Source organism: Serinus canaria, chromosome 2 (assembly GCF_022539315.1).
Source record: "Serinus canaria isolate serCan28SL12 chromosome 2, serCan2020, whole genome shotgun sequence".
NCBI lineage: Eukaryota > Metazoa > Chordata > Aves > Passeriformes > Fringillidae > Serinus > Serinus canaria.
The window spans coordinates 63970707-63988788 of NC_066315.1; the positions used below are offsets into that span (position 1 = coordinate 63970707).

At 44.1% G+C, this 18082-nt stretch overlaps 1 protein-coding gene across 2 annotated transcripts in view; it reads right to left on the reverse strand.

Moving 5' to 3' along the window:
• Positions 1-2208: 2208 nt before the first annotated feature.
• PHACTR1 (phosphatase and actin regulator 1) overlaps positions 2209-18082 on the reverse strand; it is a 302064-nt gene continuing 286190 nt past the window's right edge. Inside the window, exons 15-17 of one of the 2 annotated variants that reach the window (XM_050970747.1) lie at positions 12665-12805; positions 9288-9364; positions 2209-7153 (exon numbers count right to left, since the gene is read on the reverse strand). In XM_050970747.1, the coding sequence (XP_050826704.1) occupies positions 7138-7153; positions 9288-9364; positions 12665-12805 (234 nt within the window). In that variant the 3' untranslated portion in view covers positions 2209-7137. The remainder of the gene's footprint in view (positions 7154-9287; positions 9365-12664; positions 12806-18082) is intronic. The other variant, XM_050970748.1, reaches the window with a different exon arrangement.

Below are 18082 nucleotides of genomic sequence, written 5' to 3' on the forward strand. Positions count from 1 at the left end.
TGGAACCCAACAAGTGTTAGGTTGTTGTTTTTTTCCTTTATGCTTTTTCCCCCCCATAGACAGCACTGAAGCATTCACTTTGGACTTCGGAGAGTGAAAGCTATCTTCCTCAAGCTTCACCCTGCCAAATATCTTCATGGGCTTTGCAAACAAGAAAAATAAGCTTAATTTGATTCATTTCTCCCCTCAAGCCATGCTTTCTCTCCAGAGAGGTTTAGAGTGGTGCCACATGTCTGTGCTCTCCTGTGCTGCACACACCTGTTCTTTTCCAGCTGATGTCCAAATGTTATGGAAACTCCAGATAAGCAAAGTAATGGCAGATGTCAGAGGATGATGCTTGAAAAGTGATGAGTGGTTTGGATTTTAATAAGGGGCCTGACTGCATGGAAAGGAAAGCAGGAGAGCATGGAGACAAAAGTAGCTGAAATATAGTAATTCAAAGGCTCATAAAGTAAGAGCAATCCAGAGCAGCTTCTGTGGAGAGGAGATCCACAGAAGCTGTCAGAGGAGCTGTCATCTCCACATGGGACAGCTTCAGCCAAAGATCTCCTTCTGAACACCACAGCTCCTGTGGCACAAATTTAGCTAAAAGCCAAACTTTTGTTCATTCTGCTATTCAGGGAAGACTCCTGTGGGCAGCTTTGTACCATTTGAAGGCACTGCTGGCCCGTGTGGCCTGAGGGTGCTGTTGCACCGCCTGCACCTTGCCCTGACAGCTGCACCAGAAGCTCCCACTGCTCAGGAGCAGGGCAGCTGCTTTGTCCCACACAGACCAGCTCGACTGTGTGACCAGGGCATGGCCACACTGTTGTTTTTGGGCTTGGTTGTCTGGGAAACTTGATCTGAGGAGCAAAGGGGAGAAATAAAGGTGAGGAAGATGATGGCAAAGCAATCCAGCCCTGCACCTGTGCTAAGGGCACTGAACTCTTAGCGAGGCACTGCCAAGCAGCAGAATGTGTGTGTGCAGGTGTGTCTGTTAAAGGGAGACTTGATTTTTTTTCCAGCTCCTCTGTTTCCTGCCTACAGATGGCATTGGATTGCAATTTGATTGCTAGTAATTACATGGACTTCACTGAAGACACACACATCCCTTCACTTAGACTGGTTTTATGAAATGCTTCCATTAAAACATAACCCATCCCTTTTGTAGAGGTCTCAATGTAAGAGACTGTGTTCTGACATTCCCTGTACAATGTATTCTCAGCAATAATTTTCTTGTTAAAGCACAGAAATTACTGTATATAACCCAACAACTAAATATGCTGCTGTGGAAGCCATAGCTCGATGTGAGGGAAGGGGATCTTTAGTCACAACCTACAATTTTGTTTATTTATCCGCATCTCACAGGATAGCCACAAAACTCATCGGCTGTCAGAATGGAAATACATACAAACACACGCAAATAAGGATTGTGAGGTAGGTGAAAAGTTGCCCACATGGATGCAAACTAAAAAAAGCCAGAGGTTTGATCATGTTGTGTTTCCCTAACAGCAAGGGAAAGGAACAGAATTTGGGCAGTTAAAGAAGATGGGTCTTTAATTTTTGTGTAATTAGAAGCATCTGTGTGTCAAGGGAGGGGAGCTGCTTCTAGCTGCTACTTAGAGTGAGGATGCTGGGTGTCTCTCATCTCCTCAGGGTCAGAATGTTTTCACCATCAGTTCCAAACACTGAAGAGCCTCAGCAGAGCTGTCACCCTTGCAGGGGGCCAGTGAGCTTGTTTAAAGGTATGTACTTATTCTTGTGAAAGCTTTTCCTCCTCTTTTCACTACACAGGGGCTTCGACTTGTCGAAGCTACTTGGGGAAGTACCCACTGAAGCTACTTGGGGAAGAAGGGTAACAAAAAATAGGAATTCATTATATGGCTATGCAGGAAGGGCCCCTCTGCTGAACAGCAGCAGCACTTGCTGGTGCTGCTTGGTTGACTCTGGCAGCTGGCCCCGGCAGAGCACAGCTTGCACCAGCAGCATTGTGGTGACAGATGGAGTTTGTGGGATTTTTGGATGCCTGTGTGTGTCTAGTGCAGACTGTTGGGTTTGCTCTTCACTAGGGTGGTGCCAGGTACCCTTTCAGCAGCTGAGGTACCACTTCTCCTTTGCTGAGCTGCATCAGCCCAGCCATGGTGCTTGGGGCTCAGCTGATCTGTCTCATCCATCTGCTCTGGGAAAGTCTCCCTTTCCTGCTTTGCTCCCACGGAGGTGTGGGAGAGCCTGGCTGGTATCCTTGACTGCCTCTGTGTGTTACATTTTCAGTCACTGGGACAGAGGGTGATAAAATACACAGGCACCAGAAAGCTTTTTTTAAATTAATTTTTTTAAGAAACTGCATACATCAGAGACAAACAATAATTTAAATACCATGCAGTTTCAGTATGTACAAAAACTAGGACATAGAGATCCAGTTTAATTTTTTCTAGTTATTTACATCATTTTCATACAGCCATAATCTGTTAAATTACAATACTGGAAGATCACGATTGACAGCCACCACACTCACTCCTATACAAAGACAATCTATATACATACACTTGGATATCAACTGGAAAATGCAACTGGTGCAGGAGTAACTGGGACACACAGGAACACAGGGTATGTGCCCGTCACCTCCTCTTTGTTTACAGAAGTTGTTCCAAGCTCGAGCAGACTGAACACCTGGGAAAAATAATTTGTCCCCTTTTTCTTTCCTGATTTCTTTATTAGCCTAGTCATCTCCCATGGCTATTTATACAAAGTTATTTTATTTGCAGGCACGTTAGGGAGCCCCCATTCATGTATAACTATGGGTTTCCACCTTGCCCATCTATGTTTATGAGTGCAAGCTTCACTAGGCATGTTGGAAGTGCTCCCCCCTCTCTTGGTTTATAGTGTTTGCATTGCACAGGTGGTGCTGTAGAAATAAGGAAGAGTTAATTTGGTGAGTGGCTGCAGTGATGACAGAATTCAGTGGTTACACATGTATTAGGATGAGATTTATTTGTGTAATGGCCTCACTAAATGGTTTCAGTTAAAATAGCTAAAAGTATATCATGTTCTTTTCCCTGACTCTTCCTTCTCTTCTGATAATGCCCAATGTGTTCACTAGGAATTGCCTAGACCCAAAAGTTGGCCTGAGCTCCTTCCCAGCAAACCTGCAGCCTGAAACTTCTTCAGCCTGCAAATACCCACCCAGTGGGGTGTAGGATGGGCAAAAGCCACAATGCCCACATTCCCTCTGAGTCAGAATGGTGTCACCAGGTCCCTGCAACCCTCTTCTGGTGAAGGTGTGCCACTGTTGGGCTTCCTCACCATCACTTTTCCCAAACAATCAAAACTTTTTTGTCTAGATGTTTTGGAACTGCTTTTCCAATCCCCATCACCTCCCCAGCCACCCCTTAGTCCCCATTTCTACTTCATTATTCTGCAGGCTGCTGAATACAGCAGATGTCAAAATACTTTCACACTTTAAATATTCAGAATTTGGTAGATATAACAAAAATGCTTCTATTCCTTGATTATTACCTCTGGAGATGGATTACCACTGGAATAATAATTTTTATTCTGTGTTGACTTTTCCATTCTCTAAACCTGGTGTAATTTCTTTATTACCACTATTATCTCCTTCCAGTCAGAACAGGGATGACTCTGCTAATGCAGTCTTAGCAGGAATGCCATCATTCTGTCCTACACATAATCCAGGTCAAAGGAGAGAAATCATCACGGTTTGTTGTTTGGTTTTTTCCCTTTACTACCAACAGAATCACAGCTCCTTTGCCATGATAGAGATGCTTTCACAGATCAGAAAACAATTCTTAAGAAACCAGATTTGTAAAAAAAAGGGACCAGCAGTTCCCCAGTCTGTGTGCAACTTCCCAGGGATGCCAGAGGCGGGTGTGCACACCGAGGATGCAGTGCTGTGTTCAGGCCCTGAAAGGAAGAGTCCTGCTGCGGAATGCCTTGGCAAAGGTTAACTTTGCAACCCACCCAGACCCACTGAAGCTAAAAGCAGATGAAGTGTCAGTTTGGTGATACTGCCAACACCTTGTATGGCTTCTTTTTCCTCCCCTTACCCCTTTTCAGGAATAAGCTCTGTTTCCATCTGGGGAGAAATAAGGCAATTCTTCCACTTCTTTCTGGTATCTGCTCAGCTAGGAGTTAAGTAAATAAACCCAAAAGAAATAAGAAATAAAAAAAAAAGCATGGCTGCATGGAACTGCCCTGGGGACAGCACAAAATCATGGGGCAAGGCTGAGTGTGGCAACTTACTGAGTGGTCAGCAGGGACGTGCCATGGGCTCACTGGGATGAAGGTGCTGGGGAATGTTTGGCCATCACCCAGGACTTGTCTGTTATGTATCTCAGACAGTGCTCAAGGGTTTATTTTGGTTGTCAGACTGGCAGTGTGGGCACTGCTTGGGGCTATGCCCGTGAGGGACAGTGGCAGTGCCCAGAGTGATCATTGCCCTGGGGACTCCAGCACTAACAACAGACAGACAGCATCAGCCTGCGACTTCCACCTCCTTCCTCTTAATTTTGTTAATAAAAATGAAACAAACCCTCACCTTTCCCTCCCACTAGCCTACCAAGTCCTGTGATTCCTGTCGCCACTGCTCCTTAAACAGTGCCCCTTCCATTTCACAGTGATCCTCTATGCTAGAGATGCCAGGGCAGGTGTGAGATCCATGCTGGGAACACAAGGATTTGTTGTTCAGAACAGCTCTGTTCCAGAGCTCTGTGCTAATGCAGTGCAGCCTGTACAGTTAAAAGCATAAAGGCTTTCTTTCCTTGTTTTAAAGCTCTGATGCAGTCTTGTACCTTGTGTGCATATGTATGTATGAACAAGAATGGAGGTTTTCATGACAATAACCCCAAAGCTGTGTATTCCTGGCTGGTAGTGCTCTGCCTCTGCTGCACTGAGCTAATAACACTGCACACTGAAGGCTTTCACTACCAGTAAACATCTATCTAAAGCAAGTGTGAGCTGGTGATACAGGGATCACAATGTGTTTCCTCAGGAATCATCACCCAGTCTGGGAAGAACCAGAAACCACCTGGTTTTTACTTTCCTTTGATGTTCCATCTTACAACAGCCAATCCTCATTTAATAACTAATAATCCACAGCATTGCAAGGATGGCAATGGATGAGAATGAAAAGCTTTTGCTTCTCTCTGCTGGAGGGTCAATCTGCGAGGCACTGAGTGCCACCACCAAGCACAGATGGAGGGCGTCACCCTCTCTGCTGGGGTTGTTGGGGCAGGCTGGGTGCGAGAGCCACTCCACGGGCTCTGTGCGGGTCCTTTGGCCGTACTCCTGCATCCAGAGGAGTGAGGTGAGGCCTGAGAAGAGGCAGGAGTGTTGGCACTACACTGCACTGCACTTGAGCATTAAATGCTCAAGGGTGAGAGGCGTCTGGGCCTGCAATCAGTGAAGGGCAATGTTAGCATGGAACAGGGGGAGCTGGACAGGGAGCACGGAAGAGAGGATAGATACATGGAAGACAGTGAGAAAAGAAAAATTAGTAAAAGAATAACAGAAATAACTATTCTGTAGTAAAAAACTTTGGCCTCTCTGTTCAAACTGTGAAAGGAAAATGGCTCTTGTGGAAGAAAAGGTGTCCTGGAATAATAATCTGGAACTTCTTACAGTCATGCTGCTACAGTGCTTTCAGCCACTGTCCCAAAACATGGCATAGTAGTATCCTCCAAGTGCTTGAAAGGAATCCTGACAATGTCTGCCCCAGTTTGCTGGCATTATACTAGTTAAGGACTTAATTCTGGAAGGTGATGGCCTAAGTTCAAAAAAGCACTTAATTGTGTTCAGGTTCAATTAAGCCTCTTAGACATATTCTTGAAAGCAGTGAGGCTGTGTGTGCTTCCTTACTGTAGAGCACACACTTAAGTTGGCAAGTAAACCAGGCCCAGAGTGACCAGCTCTCCGAGCTCTGCTTGGTCAGTTTGTGTGTTAAACCACTATAATAAAAATAAATTAAAACCAAAGTTAGAACCAATAAATTCAGAACACCTCTGAATTGCTGTCCTTATGCCCCAGCTGTGGGTACCAGTGACAAGTCCCACCATCCATAAGAATGCCCCAGACTCCTTTTGTTAGGCCGGGTAACACACCTTGTCATGCTTTGCTCAGCGTGAGCATAGGATCAGTTCTTGAGACACCTGATAGAGAGACAATAGATATCCTCCATGGAACCTCCCACCCCTCCTGTTGCGTGTCCCTCTGCAGAGCCGGAGGGCAATCCCAGCCTTTCCTGCTGCCAGGGGCGTGCTGGCTCTCACACAGTCACAAGGTTTGGGTGTAAGACAAACTACAAGTGGAGCAGATGCCATGCAGTGACCATGAAGAGATGGGCTTTTGCTTGCTGGTTCTCAGTGTTCTTGTCATTTACTGCTAATGGGCTCACAACCGGGTTTAGAAAATTACACTTGAAAGAGATGGAAAACAAACAGTTGCTAGAAGTGAAGCAGCCTTCAGCAGGGAGTCCTGTTCTTCAGAGGATTTTTCTGCTTGGAAGCTGATAATGTCTACTGACTGGCTGAAAACTTCTCCAGGGAAAGAAATGCCTTTCTAGTCAGATGATATTCACAGATGGGCCGGCCCACGGAGAGTTTTGCTCCTTCACTGTCCTCATAAGGTGCTCTCAGCTTCAGCTGGAAAGGAGTGTTTGGTGTAAGTGCTTTAGTGCCGTAGGGGCTCATCGTTTGGAGGCTTCACCAGGCCAGGTGATTCCCTGAACACGTCTCAGGGGCTCTCTAGGGTTGATGACAGAGGCTTGTCGGGATGAGGGGTGCCTGAAGACAACAATGGTTGCACCACCAGCTGGGCTTGAACATGTATGGCAAATCCACATGCCGGAAAAGTCCTATACATAGATGCCAAGTCTTGGCATGATTTCCCACCAGGGGTATTTTCTGTTACTGAAGCTTGAACCAGCAGGTCTGATGATGCTGCAGTACTCATCACATGTAAATACAATTCTCCTTTTTTTAATATTTATTTTTCTACTTTTTTTTTTCTTTTTCTTTTTCTTTTTTAAAAAGGCAGTTTGGAAGATTTACATTGTACGTAACAGGGAAGTGAATAATACCAGCACTTATGGTTCCTTTTAGTTATGTTTTGAAGATGGCATAGTAGTCAGGTAGAATTGATCTGCTACGGTCTATGAAACCTAAAACCCAAGGGGAAAAAAAAAAAGAGGAACAGTAAGATAATATCCTCGCATGCACATTGCGCATTAAAAAAAGTAGGAGAACTAACTGCTGCAGTGACACCATTAGGCAGTTCAGTTCCTGCAGCATTGACATCAGCCGTGCCAGCAAGAGGACCCAAACCAGACAGACACTCACACTTCCTTGGCCCTTGCCAGACTCACAGCTCATAGGCATAAGCTGTTTGCACCAAAATCTACCAGAGGCATTCATACACTTTGGGTCCATGCTATGGGATCCCTGAGTGGGCAACAGCAGATCAGCTCGCCCTCCATACAAGGCCTGACTCCACAAAAATGGTCTGGTTTAGACAAGCCTTATGCTATTCTGCCAGAAAGATTTACATGCAGTTTAACCATGATTATTCCTTAATGCTGGAGGCTAAAGAGACAAATGGAGCTAAAATGGCCACCCTTCCTGTAAGGCACCTTGTGTCAGAAGGCCTTGGTTTGTCAGATCTGCAAGTGCACATTTTTTAAGCTTTGATTTTTCACTCTATTATGAATTAATTAGTGTGTCCCACTAGTAAAGTGACACTCACATTCTTTGCTCTTGCCACTGCTTAATGGCATGAAGAGCTCATTACTTTGCTAATGACTTTATAATGGTGATTTATCTAAGTTTATTTAAGGGAAATACTCTCTTTTGTTTAAGCATGCTTCCTTCAAGTGCGTTTTCCCAAAGCCACTTGTCGAACCAGTAAGTCCTGCTGTTCTGCAGGCAAGGCCTTATTCCAGGGTCTGTTATACGAGCTGTGGCTCTCTGCCTGGCCCAGAATTACTGAGTCCAAGCTGCTCAGTGGTTTTCAGATACAAACTTTAAAGGGTCACTGCTTACTCCAACACTGGAAGAGAAGGAAAATACTGTGCAGAAACCTGTGAAAGCCAAGCAGCTGGAGAGACTTCTGGAAAACTAAACCAGTCTGTATGTTGTGGGATGCTGAAGGTTTCATGGAATTCAAAGGAGCTCTCAATGGACCTTGACTACTTGTAGCAACACCCCCTTTAAAACAACCTCATCCTTTCTACATTTGTCACCTTGCCCTGGAGGAGCCTCAAAGGCTCAGTCACTGGGGTCAACAGATCTAGGTCAACTGTACATCCTAAGGCTTCTCCCAGACCTTGTGGCTCAGGAGCAGCTGGCTTGTCTCTAGCAGCACTCTGTCACTACAAACCCCAGTGCAACCAGCCTAGCTCATGATAGGATGGAGAAGGGTGATCGTTTCTGCAAGGTAATATATGCATAATACATGCAGTGAATTTTAATATAATTATTAATTTATACACATAAAAATCTTCTAATACAAAATTAATTTTGCCTTAAGCTTCTCTGTATTTTTCCTAAAAGTACCGCCTGCATTTTTCATGAGCACTGAACTGATGAACACATTAATACAAGGGCAGCTCCAGTTTTTCACCAGATCTCACTGTCACTTGTCTGCAGTACCCAACACTTGTCTTTAAAGTCTAAAGTGTTGATTTGCAAAGACCTGACTTCAGCCCTAGCCCATCGGAGAGGAAAGTGGCTGGTTTGGGCTCATGGATAATTCATTCAGTCTCTATTTTCAAAACTGAGAAGAAGTCCAAGGTGTAAATAACAGTGCCTGTCTTACAGTGTGGATCTTGCCATGCCTCACTGCATCATGAGTGGCCAGGTGTGTAGGACAAGACTCAGAGATCTGTGGGTGGGATCTCTGTGGTGTGGAACAGCTGCACACACAGCAGGGCTCAGTGTGCACTCATTCAGTCTTTGCTACGTGCTCTACAAGGTTCCATCCTCCTTCTGACACCAACTCTTTTTCAAATTTTTGATCTCAGAAGAACAGATATGCAGCATGATGATTTAAAAATACCAGGGTTCAAATAAAACCCCACCAGGTTATACTTCATTAAATGGCACGTGCCTGCATAACTCCACATAATGGGGCAGCACGTGTTTGTCTGTGTGAGTTGCTTTTACAGCCTGTAATTCTAAATGTTGTCTAGACCTCATGGTGTGTTCAGCGCATGTTGGAGAAACGGCTGCCGGTTTTGATTTTCTTTTGAAAACAACAGTATTCATTTATAGTCTTAAAAAATTAATCTCTCAGCTTACCTTGTTAGATGCCTACTTAATTCATGAACTTCCATTTCAGAGCTTTTAAATTCATTAAGCTCTTTTCGAATGGCTGCCTGCAAAGGACAAAGAAACTCATAAATGTATAAATGAGAGAGATCAAATTAAGGTCACTTTGTTCTCAAAACAGTATATTAAAAGTAAAACAGAGAGATAACATTATCAGAGAGACAAAGACAAACACAAAGACTTTAAAATGTGAAAAGGAACAGAGATAAGCATGTTCTAAATCACATAAAGGGAAGAGAGAAATGCTTTGGTGGAATGGCTCAATTTGAAAATGTATCACAGACAATGCAGGTACAGAACCCAATTCTGGCTTATTATGTGAACATTTACATGTAAAAAATCCAAATTAGCACAAGCATGAGAAAAAAAAAAAAGCAGTGCAGTTTGTGAAGCACTGTGATCTGTTCCACAGCTGGACTGTGACTAGACAGACTTGTGTTTGAGATGTCTTCTGCCTTTATTGGTCCTGAAGTTCCTCAGGTGATGTTACCTAAAGCAACTGATCTTACTTGGGAAGGAAAGAGGCTCCCTGCCCTCTACTCTGCCTTGGGCTGTGCCCCTCTGCCCTGCTCCTCCCTTCTGACCCAGCTGTGCTGTTTATTGAAGAGATTTGACACACTAACTCAGCAGAAAACCTGCCGTGGCATGGTGGCATTCAGCCTCTGTGGCTTGTCTGTGAGGGGAAAGAAAACCAGGGGGCACTGGCAGGAAGAAAAATACTGAAGAATAAAAACCAGAGGGGGTGACTTGGAGGGACTCAGCTGCAAGGTAGAGATGGTGCTCAGCAGAATTGGCTCAAGTCCCAAGCTCAGAGTCAAGACCTCTGACAGCTCTGTGATATTTATTGCTCACGAGTGGTTTCACTGTGAGCATTTGGAGGGGATGTACAAGGTGTCTGCTGTGGCCAAACTCTCCCATAGGTCTGAGGTGTCTGCACTGCCTTTCTGTGTGATGCTGAAAACATTAGGATCAAAGGTGGAAAGGGGGTGCTCCAGTGAGTGGTACTCATGTCTGTCAGGAATTTTTCTCAGTGAAGGAAATCTAAACCAGTATGAGTAGCACAAGCCCAAAACATGACTTTTGCAACAGCCACTGCTGCATTCAGCAACTACCTTTGCTTTGACAAACCTTAAGTGATGGATTTTGCAAGTGTTTTTGTACAGAAATGGCCTTTCTGCTCCTTCTCCACAGCTTTGGTTTCTTATTTCCCTTCTAAGTTCCTGTCAGGTGCTGCCTCATCCATCAGGACAGAGTGATGGCTATGCAGCAGCTCCTGAGCTGCCTTCAGCAGAGCAATCTGCTACTGAAGTGACTGTGAAGAAGCCACAGGGGTGGTTGACTCCCACAGGGACTGAGATCTATTCCCCCCTCCATTCCTCATCTCTTGGAGAGATGCAGAAATGCCCTTTTCTTCCCCTAACAGTCAGACCTGCTAAAGACAAACTCTGACTGAAGGCAGCTCCCTCCACACAGCACACAGAGCAAGATTTACTGGCAAACAGAAAAACCTATTGCTAAAATCTGTTTTTGCAGTAAATCTAGTCTGTGCTGACCAACGAAGACAGCTACTGAATCACAGCTCTGGAAGAAAATAATCCTATCCAGGATGATGCAGCTTTGTTTCAATTTGTCTGGCTATTTTTTCCAACAGTGGACATAGTGTTGAGGAAAAACAGGTCACCTGTATGACAGAAATCAAAATACTGTCCACAGGACCCAAAAAACCCCAATCCATCTGCTTCCTTATGCCATAAAAGGCATTAATATTAGAATGACAAACATCTCTTCTTCTGATGGTGCTTTGCTGAGAAAAGGTTAATTTGAAGGGCTTAACCCTTTTTTTCTGACTACTGAAGTTGCACATGCATTATTAAAAAAGAAAAAGTGACAAATACTCTGCCTTAATACTAAACTCTTTGCTAGGTTACATTTAATAGTGGTAGTTAATGCTTGTTCTTTTCAGAGACATAGGATGAGAGATCAAATCTCCATGCCCAGCTGAAGTTCCTCCATGCCTTTCATCCAGACAGGGATCTCTCAAAGGCTGTATAACCAGTTGGGAGATTTATTCCCTCCCTCATCTAATAATTAAGAGAATAAAGCTAAGTCAGTTGACTAATATCTTGTGAAACATGGTGAGGTAAAATAAGAAAAGCTAGTTTAACCCAGTATATTATGGTCTATGCACAGTCCTGAGAAAGTTTTTCTTTTTTTTTAGATCAGTTTATGATACATTAACTTCACCAAAGCTAAACTGAAAAAACCCCTCTTTCAAGGGGAGAACAATGTCAAAAAAACTGTACAAATCCTTTGGCTGTATTATAGAAGTATAACAGGCTGTCCTCTGTGAATAAAACCAAGAGTACCAAAAATGCATCACAAATGTGTGGCTGGAAACTCTGCTAAAGCTTTAAACATTGGACATCATGTTCTCCATTGCTGAATGAACAAGTTCCATGGCAAAGAAGTAGTCAAGGCCTGAATAGTATCTGAAAGTCTTTAAAGTTAAAAGGGCATCATAGAGTGACTAGAGGATTCATGAGTGAATCACTGAGCCTCATAGTCCTTGCTTCTTACAATAAAAAAAAATGTTTTAAATAATTTTCCTGAGGTCCCATTAAGATCCTCAGAATGGCTTATATATGGCTTATTATATATGACTGATATAATTTGCCTCCAACTTAATAGGTATTAATGCCATCAATGTCAACACCAGAGACACTACTTAGTGGAAGTTTCACCAGTGCTCAGAGGGCAGTGCCATCAATACCAAAGTGTGCCCTTTTTTGCATCTGCAGGTCTTCTGTGATTTCAGTTCAGTGCTTAAAATACTCTGTGGCAGAAATCCTGAGCAAATACCCCTGTTGTAACACACTAGAGAGAAGTGACTCTGGCTTTGGAGGGATGGAGGTATCTTTGCCAAATTGACCTGCTGGCATTTTCACACCCAAGCCTGTCCTGTCCTGGCACAGCCGTTCTGGCACACATTCCTGTCTCACTGCTCTGCTAAGTCTTGCCAGAGCTCTCAGCTGGCAGCATAATGTGGTAAGACCAAAACCAACAAACAAATAACAGGGCTGTCATCAAGACCTTTCCTCAAGGGGCTTGGGATTCCTTCCCTCCTGGTTTCCATGCATATAGAAATTTTCTTGCCAAAGATTTAAGCTTCAAACAAACAAACAAACAAACAAACCTCATGAATGGGAAAAAAACCCAGGTGTCTTGGAAAGGGATGGTAGATGTTTATTCCTTGACAGCCATGGGACCTGTGGGACCCAAGGGATGCTATTTGCCAGGACATACTCTGGCTGTTTAGGCCATGGCTCTCCCAGAGTTGCCCCCCTTACTTTATCAGCGGCTGTGAGTCGTGTCCAGGGTTTGTCTGCCCTCCTGTCGTAGTCCTGCGCGTCTGCCACTTCCACATAGTCGCTGAAGCGGATGAGGATCTTCCTCTCACGTAGCTCTTCTACTGTGGGCCTTTGACTCAGCTGCAGGTTTGAGGAAGCAGTGGAAAAAGACATCAGGACTTTGCTTTTTCCCTGCAGAGTGCCTCTAGAGGATTTATTTTACTGCAACCGCCATGATAGTAATAAGAGGGTTTGGACATTCCCAGTGCTTTGTTTTCGTCAGCCTTTCATGGAATCGCTACGTGGGAAATGCCCTCTTGTTATAAAGCCTTGAATGTCATCTCACCTTGCTGCCAGAGCAGCCCACGGTTCTTTGGGAAGCTGCTGTGGCTGGAGACCACAATTCCCAGCTGAGCTTGATCACCCTTGGCAGAAATGAGATGTAAGGCAAGAAAGTCTCCTAGTGCACTGATGCTCCAGGAAGAGACAAAGAACACAACACTACTCTAAAATGACCTGCACAGGCTGTGCACTTTCATCCTTCTGCTGCTGTTGTCTGTACTTTTGTACTGCCTGGGAATAGTCAGGCCAAGGCATGGAGTGGCTCCCACCCTGAATTCCATGCAAAAGGTGAAAACTGACTTTCTTTACCATTCTGATATTCTGCAGACCTGTCCTTACCTCCAGAAAAGGCAGGCAGGATGATTAGTGCTCATGGAACTTTTAACTGTATCTATTGACAGCTGTGGTTTGTATCACAGCATATTTGATTATTAAAATTTTATGTTGCATACTACAAGCCAAAAGAAATGGCAGTGGTGGATTGTATCACGTCAGGAAAGCATCTTCATTGTTTCAAGCATTTCTTTCAAATTCCACAGCAGAATAGGCAGCTACAGTAAAAAACTCCTCTTAGATTAGTGTCCTGATAGCACATGTGTCACACAGCCAGTTACATGGGCAGGGACAGCAGTTGGCTTTCAGGGATCAATTCTCCTTGGATGCACAGCATGCTGGTGAATGTCAAAAGCAATTACACAATCGTTTCTGAAGGTGCTACATAAATGTGTGCATGTGGCTGTAGATTAGTGGAAAAGTTTCACTGTTAGAGTAGAACATTTGTAACCAGGATACATCAGGAAAAATAATATCTTGATAACGATTTCCTACAGTGCATCATGCTCTTCCCACTCACTAGAAATAGATGTGTTTGAAATACTTTACCCTTGTGAAGGGTGAAGGATCTAAATATTTAATAAAATGCTTGAGATTCTATTCTGCAACTTTATGCCCCTGAATCCACCTTTCTTCCAAATTAAGTATCTCAGTTCCCTGTATTTCATCTTCCAGGGAGAATTAAGATTTAAAATAGCCAGGTTACTAAGTGAAGGGTGAAAAATCCCTCCTTTCTTCAGCACTTGGGTGGAGCTCCACTACCCTATTCTGCATCTGGCTGTAAGCCTGTGTGCTTGCTCTTGGCACGGTTGGTTGTCTTCCTCTTTGTTTAGAAAAGATGATTGTGATGGGAGGCAGCCTCGGGGTTGCTCTCCTTACACGAGCATCGCTGAGCATGCACACACGAATTGGGTTCAAACACCTCATGTGGAGAGTCTGCAGAGCTGCACTAATGTCCTGCCTGTGAGATGCTCAGGAGAACAGGAATGAGGATGGAAAAAAGATGCACTCACTCTTGTGTCAGTGCTCCTACTGTGAAAGATTCCTGAAATCCATGGCTGGTATCACATAGTTCATGTGTAGCCATAAATCTACATATATTTCCATATATAAATACATGCACACAAAATATATTCAGTACATTAAACCAAAGTGCCAATCTGATCATGCTAAGTGTAACGAGAGAGACAACCACACTAAGTCATTTTCTAGAAGCCATTAATTAATGGCTACATTATTTGAATGGTTAACAACTTTCTCTGCCTTCTTCTCATAGCATTGCAGAGATTTCTTATGACCTTCTAGGTGTGAGAGTCTTGCAGTATGTTTCGGCTGCCCAGAGCTCCCTTAACTCTTGAATAGCTGGGAAACCAACTTTGCAGGACAGACTGTAAGCAGCCCCACTGCAGGTGTCAGTTCAAAATGTGTCCACGCTGAGGGCACAGCTCATCTGAGATCTCACCTTGCAGTTTATTTTTATGGCCTGTGAGCTTTGGTCTCTTGGGTCTAAACTGCTTAACGCTGCAGAGTCCTCATCAAGCAACACCTGAGAACAAGCTCTTCTAACAGGCAGAAAGAATAGGGCACATTCAAAAATTACAGGACAAGGACATGGCCAAGGGCACCATGCAATTGTCTGCACAAGGTGTGGTGCTCCAAGCAGGGAGAGGGGTTCTTACTGATCCCTTTAAATTTGCTTCAGTTAATGTCAAAGGGATGTACGTGCATGAGCGTGTCAGGACTTTTTCTGTGTGCAATACCTTTTACATTTCTATTTACCTATTTGAGAAGATCTGGGAGCTGAGGGAGCAGGGTAATTCTATGTTGAGTGACTAATTATATGAGTGTGAACCAGGGTAAAATTCCCTTTCAAAATAAATGGATTTGTATTAATGCAAGAGCAGTAAATGAGGACAGGACCTCTCATGCCTTGTCACAGGAGGTCAGATTTTCTTCTGTATATTCTGGAGCACTGTAGATATTAATGGGCATTTCCCAGGCTTTGATACTAAGGCAATTTGAAAGGGAAGGTTTAACACATCCCCTGTTGTTTGTGGCATATGAAATGAAGCACACCCAAGCACTCCCACCAGGTAAAGTGGAGGGGGACTTACTGTTGCCGGTCTGGTCTTGGGATTTAGTCAAATGCAAAAGGCTAAGTTTGCCCCACTTCAGTCACAAGGAAGCTTATCTTAGCATGTCATCATTGCCTGCTCTGTTTCCTCATTAAAATGTTACAGTTGTTATTTAAAGAAGAAAGCCAACTGAAAAATTACAAACCCTAACCAGCAGCACCGCTCCCCCTCCTTTGTCCCCCACCTTCTGCAGTAAAGACTTAGGAGCAGGATGTGATGAAAATGCCCTGATGACCTTTACTTCTGACTATAAATGCAGTTTATCCAAATTAGCCACTAACCTTTTCTTCTTCCCTGACCTTTCTGCTCCCTGCTGCCTTTCTCTCACCTCTTTCTGATGAGTCCCACCTCTCTCAAGAGTTCATTATTTTCAACAGCCTTTGCTGATGCAAGCCAGTGAAGGTCAGTTAAAGAAACGCTTGAACATCAAGCAGGGGAGACATTTCCCAGAGAGGCACTAGTGAAGAGAGCATTTAAATTGGACTGGGGCAAGAATTTAACAGGAGCAAAGATTTCAGATTATGGCACCAATTTTAAGAAACATCCACACCTCTTCAATTTGATAGTCAGTATTACAGCTCTGAGAGATTTCCTTTTGGAGCTAGACCTTTGAGAAAAATAAGCTATTGGCAGTGGGGGGATAGGAAGCAGTAAACAGCTCTGGGGATTGGGAAGTATGGTGCCATTTAAGAGAAGAAAAGGTAGGAAGAGTTCTATTCTACCTTGCAAGTGATTTGTAGCATGTTCTGTTAAGCCAGGCTACAATTCTCTCTCTGTAATGGAAGTCCTCAGGGGAGAATCAGGCTTGTGTTAATTGCCTTGGTCCTTGGCCAAGTTTGCCATGGTTCAGAGAAGATACGTTCTTGGTAGTAATTCACGGGGGCCCAGATCTCCCTGTGGATGTGACCCATCTGCAACACTTCCAGAGGGCTTCTGCACATTAATATTCTTTGAATGGGCTGGAGGTCAAGACCAGTGCTCAGAGAAAAAACCTTCCTAATCCACATGTCCCTCCACTCAAACGACGCAAGCTCGTGTGCCCAAAGGTGCTCGGTGGGCCCGAGGGGCAGGGAGAGAGAGGACGAGGGGCTGGGCATCCCAGGTGACCAGCAAACATGCTTCCACTCTCCTTCCTTGGGCAGGAGGGACCCGAGTGGCTGAGAAACTTAGCCAACAACATGTCCTTCACTTTGTTATTTGAATGGCAGCTATTCCTCACCCCAGTTAATGTGGAACTAGATGAGTCGGAGAGGATGGAAAATGCTACAAGGTGCAGCTTGCTATAGGTCACCTGATTTCTTTATAATGTTGGGTTTTTTTTAGAAATTGCCTGTCCAGATGATGAATTCAACTGGATATTTATTGCTGACTTTAATAAGGCATCTAGACCTAGCAAGGTAATCTTACTTATTACAGCATGTCATGTTACAACTTATCATCATAACACTGTAACAAAATGTCTGTGCTGACAGAACTTTAAGAATAGCTTTGTTATGGATGGAGTGGGTTCTTCCCTTGGAATTGGAATGTTGCCACCAAAAAAACTGGGGACAGTAGCAGTTTCTGCAGTGCAAGGTCAAAAGTCTCATCGGTGGCTTCTACAGAACCCATTTCCCTTCTTATATCCCAACTACACACGTTTCCAAAAGAGGCAACATGGCAGAGTTTCCTCATGTTGAATTTATCCTGCGGGCACGTGTGTGCTTGAAAATTCAGTGCAAACAGAAAGGGCTGCTGGGCAACACACTTGCTGTGCTCAATTAAACTTCTTCTTGATCTGGGGTTTAAAATCCTTTGGTACTAAGACTTCAGTACCAGCTGACAGAAGGAGCTTGCCACTCTGCTGTAAACACGACACATCTGGGACAGGCTCATGAAAGACACAGCTGGGGAATAACAACTATTTTTGCAGGATTCACTCAGTGGTTGGCATTTCTAGTTGTTATCTAAAACACTTGCACACTATATTCACTTCTTTTCTCAAGTGATTTCTGAGCTTTAAGATGATATGTTTGGTAGGTGAGAACAAAATCTGTTGTTAGATCAGCCCTGCAGTCCTTTAATTAAAATTGCATGTGTCACTAGAACAATTTACAGTTTAAAAAGGTGATCCACTCAAACAGTGTTAAGTCGTGTTGCTATCAACCTCAGAAATGTGGGGGAGAAAAATCTGACTAGAGAGGAAGCCAAAAAAAAAGACTGAAAGGACCATGAACAAGGGTATGAACATTAAAGAGCCAAATGCCAGGGCCTTGGACTGATGTTGCTTTCCCTGTTGCTCCTACGTAAAAGTGCAAACAAAGGAAGAAATCTCCTAGAAAGCTGCTGAGGTTTTAGGGAGCAGACACTGTTGTGAAGCAGTGACAGCCTGGATGCTTTAGCTGAGCTGTGGCCTCTGCCTGTGACAGCTGATTCCTGTGCTCTGCACCTTTCCTACAGGATAGAGAAGGATGGGAACCGTGTGGCGATGGTACCGGCTCAGTCAGCGAGTCCTCCCTCACTTCTTAGGCAGCACATTGGGAGTGGGGAGCTTTGCTCTCTATCTATTACAGCTGCTCCTCAAATGGCATCAAGCTCTGCACTGGATTCCTGTACATGTTTACCCTTC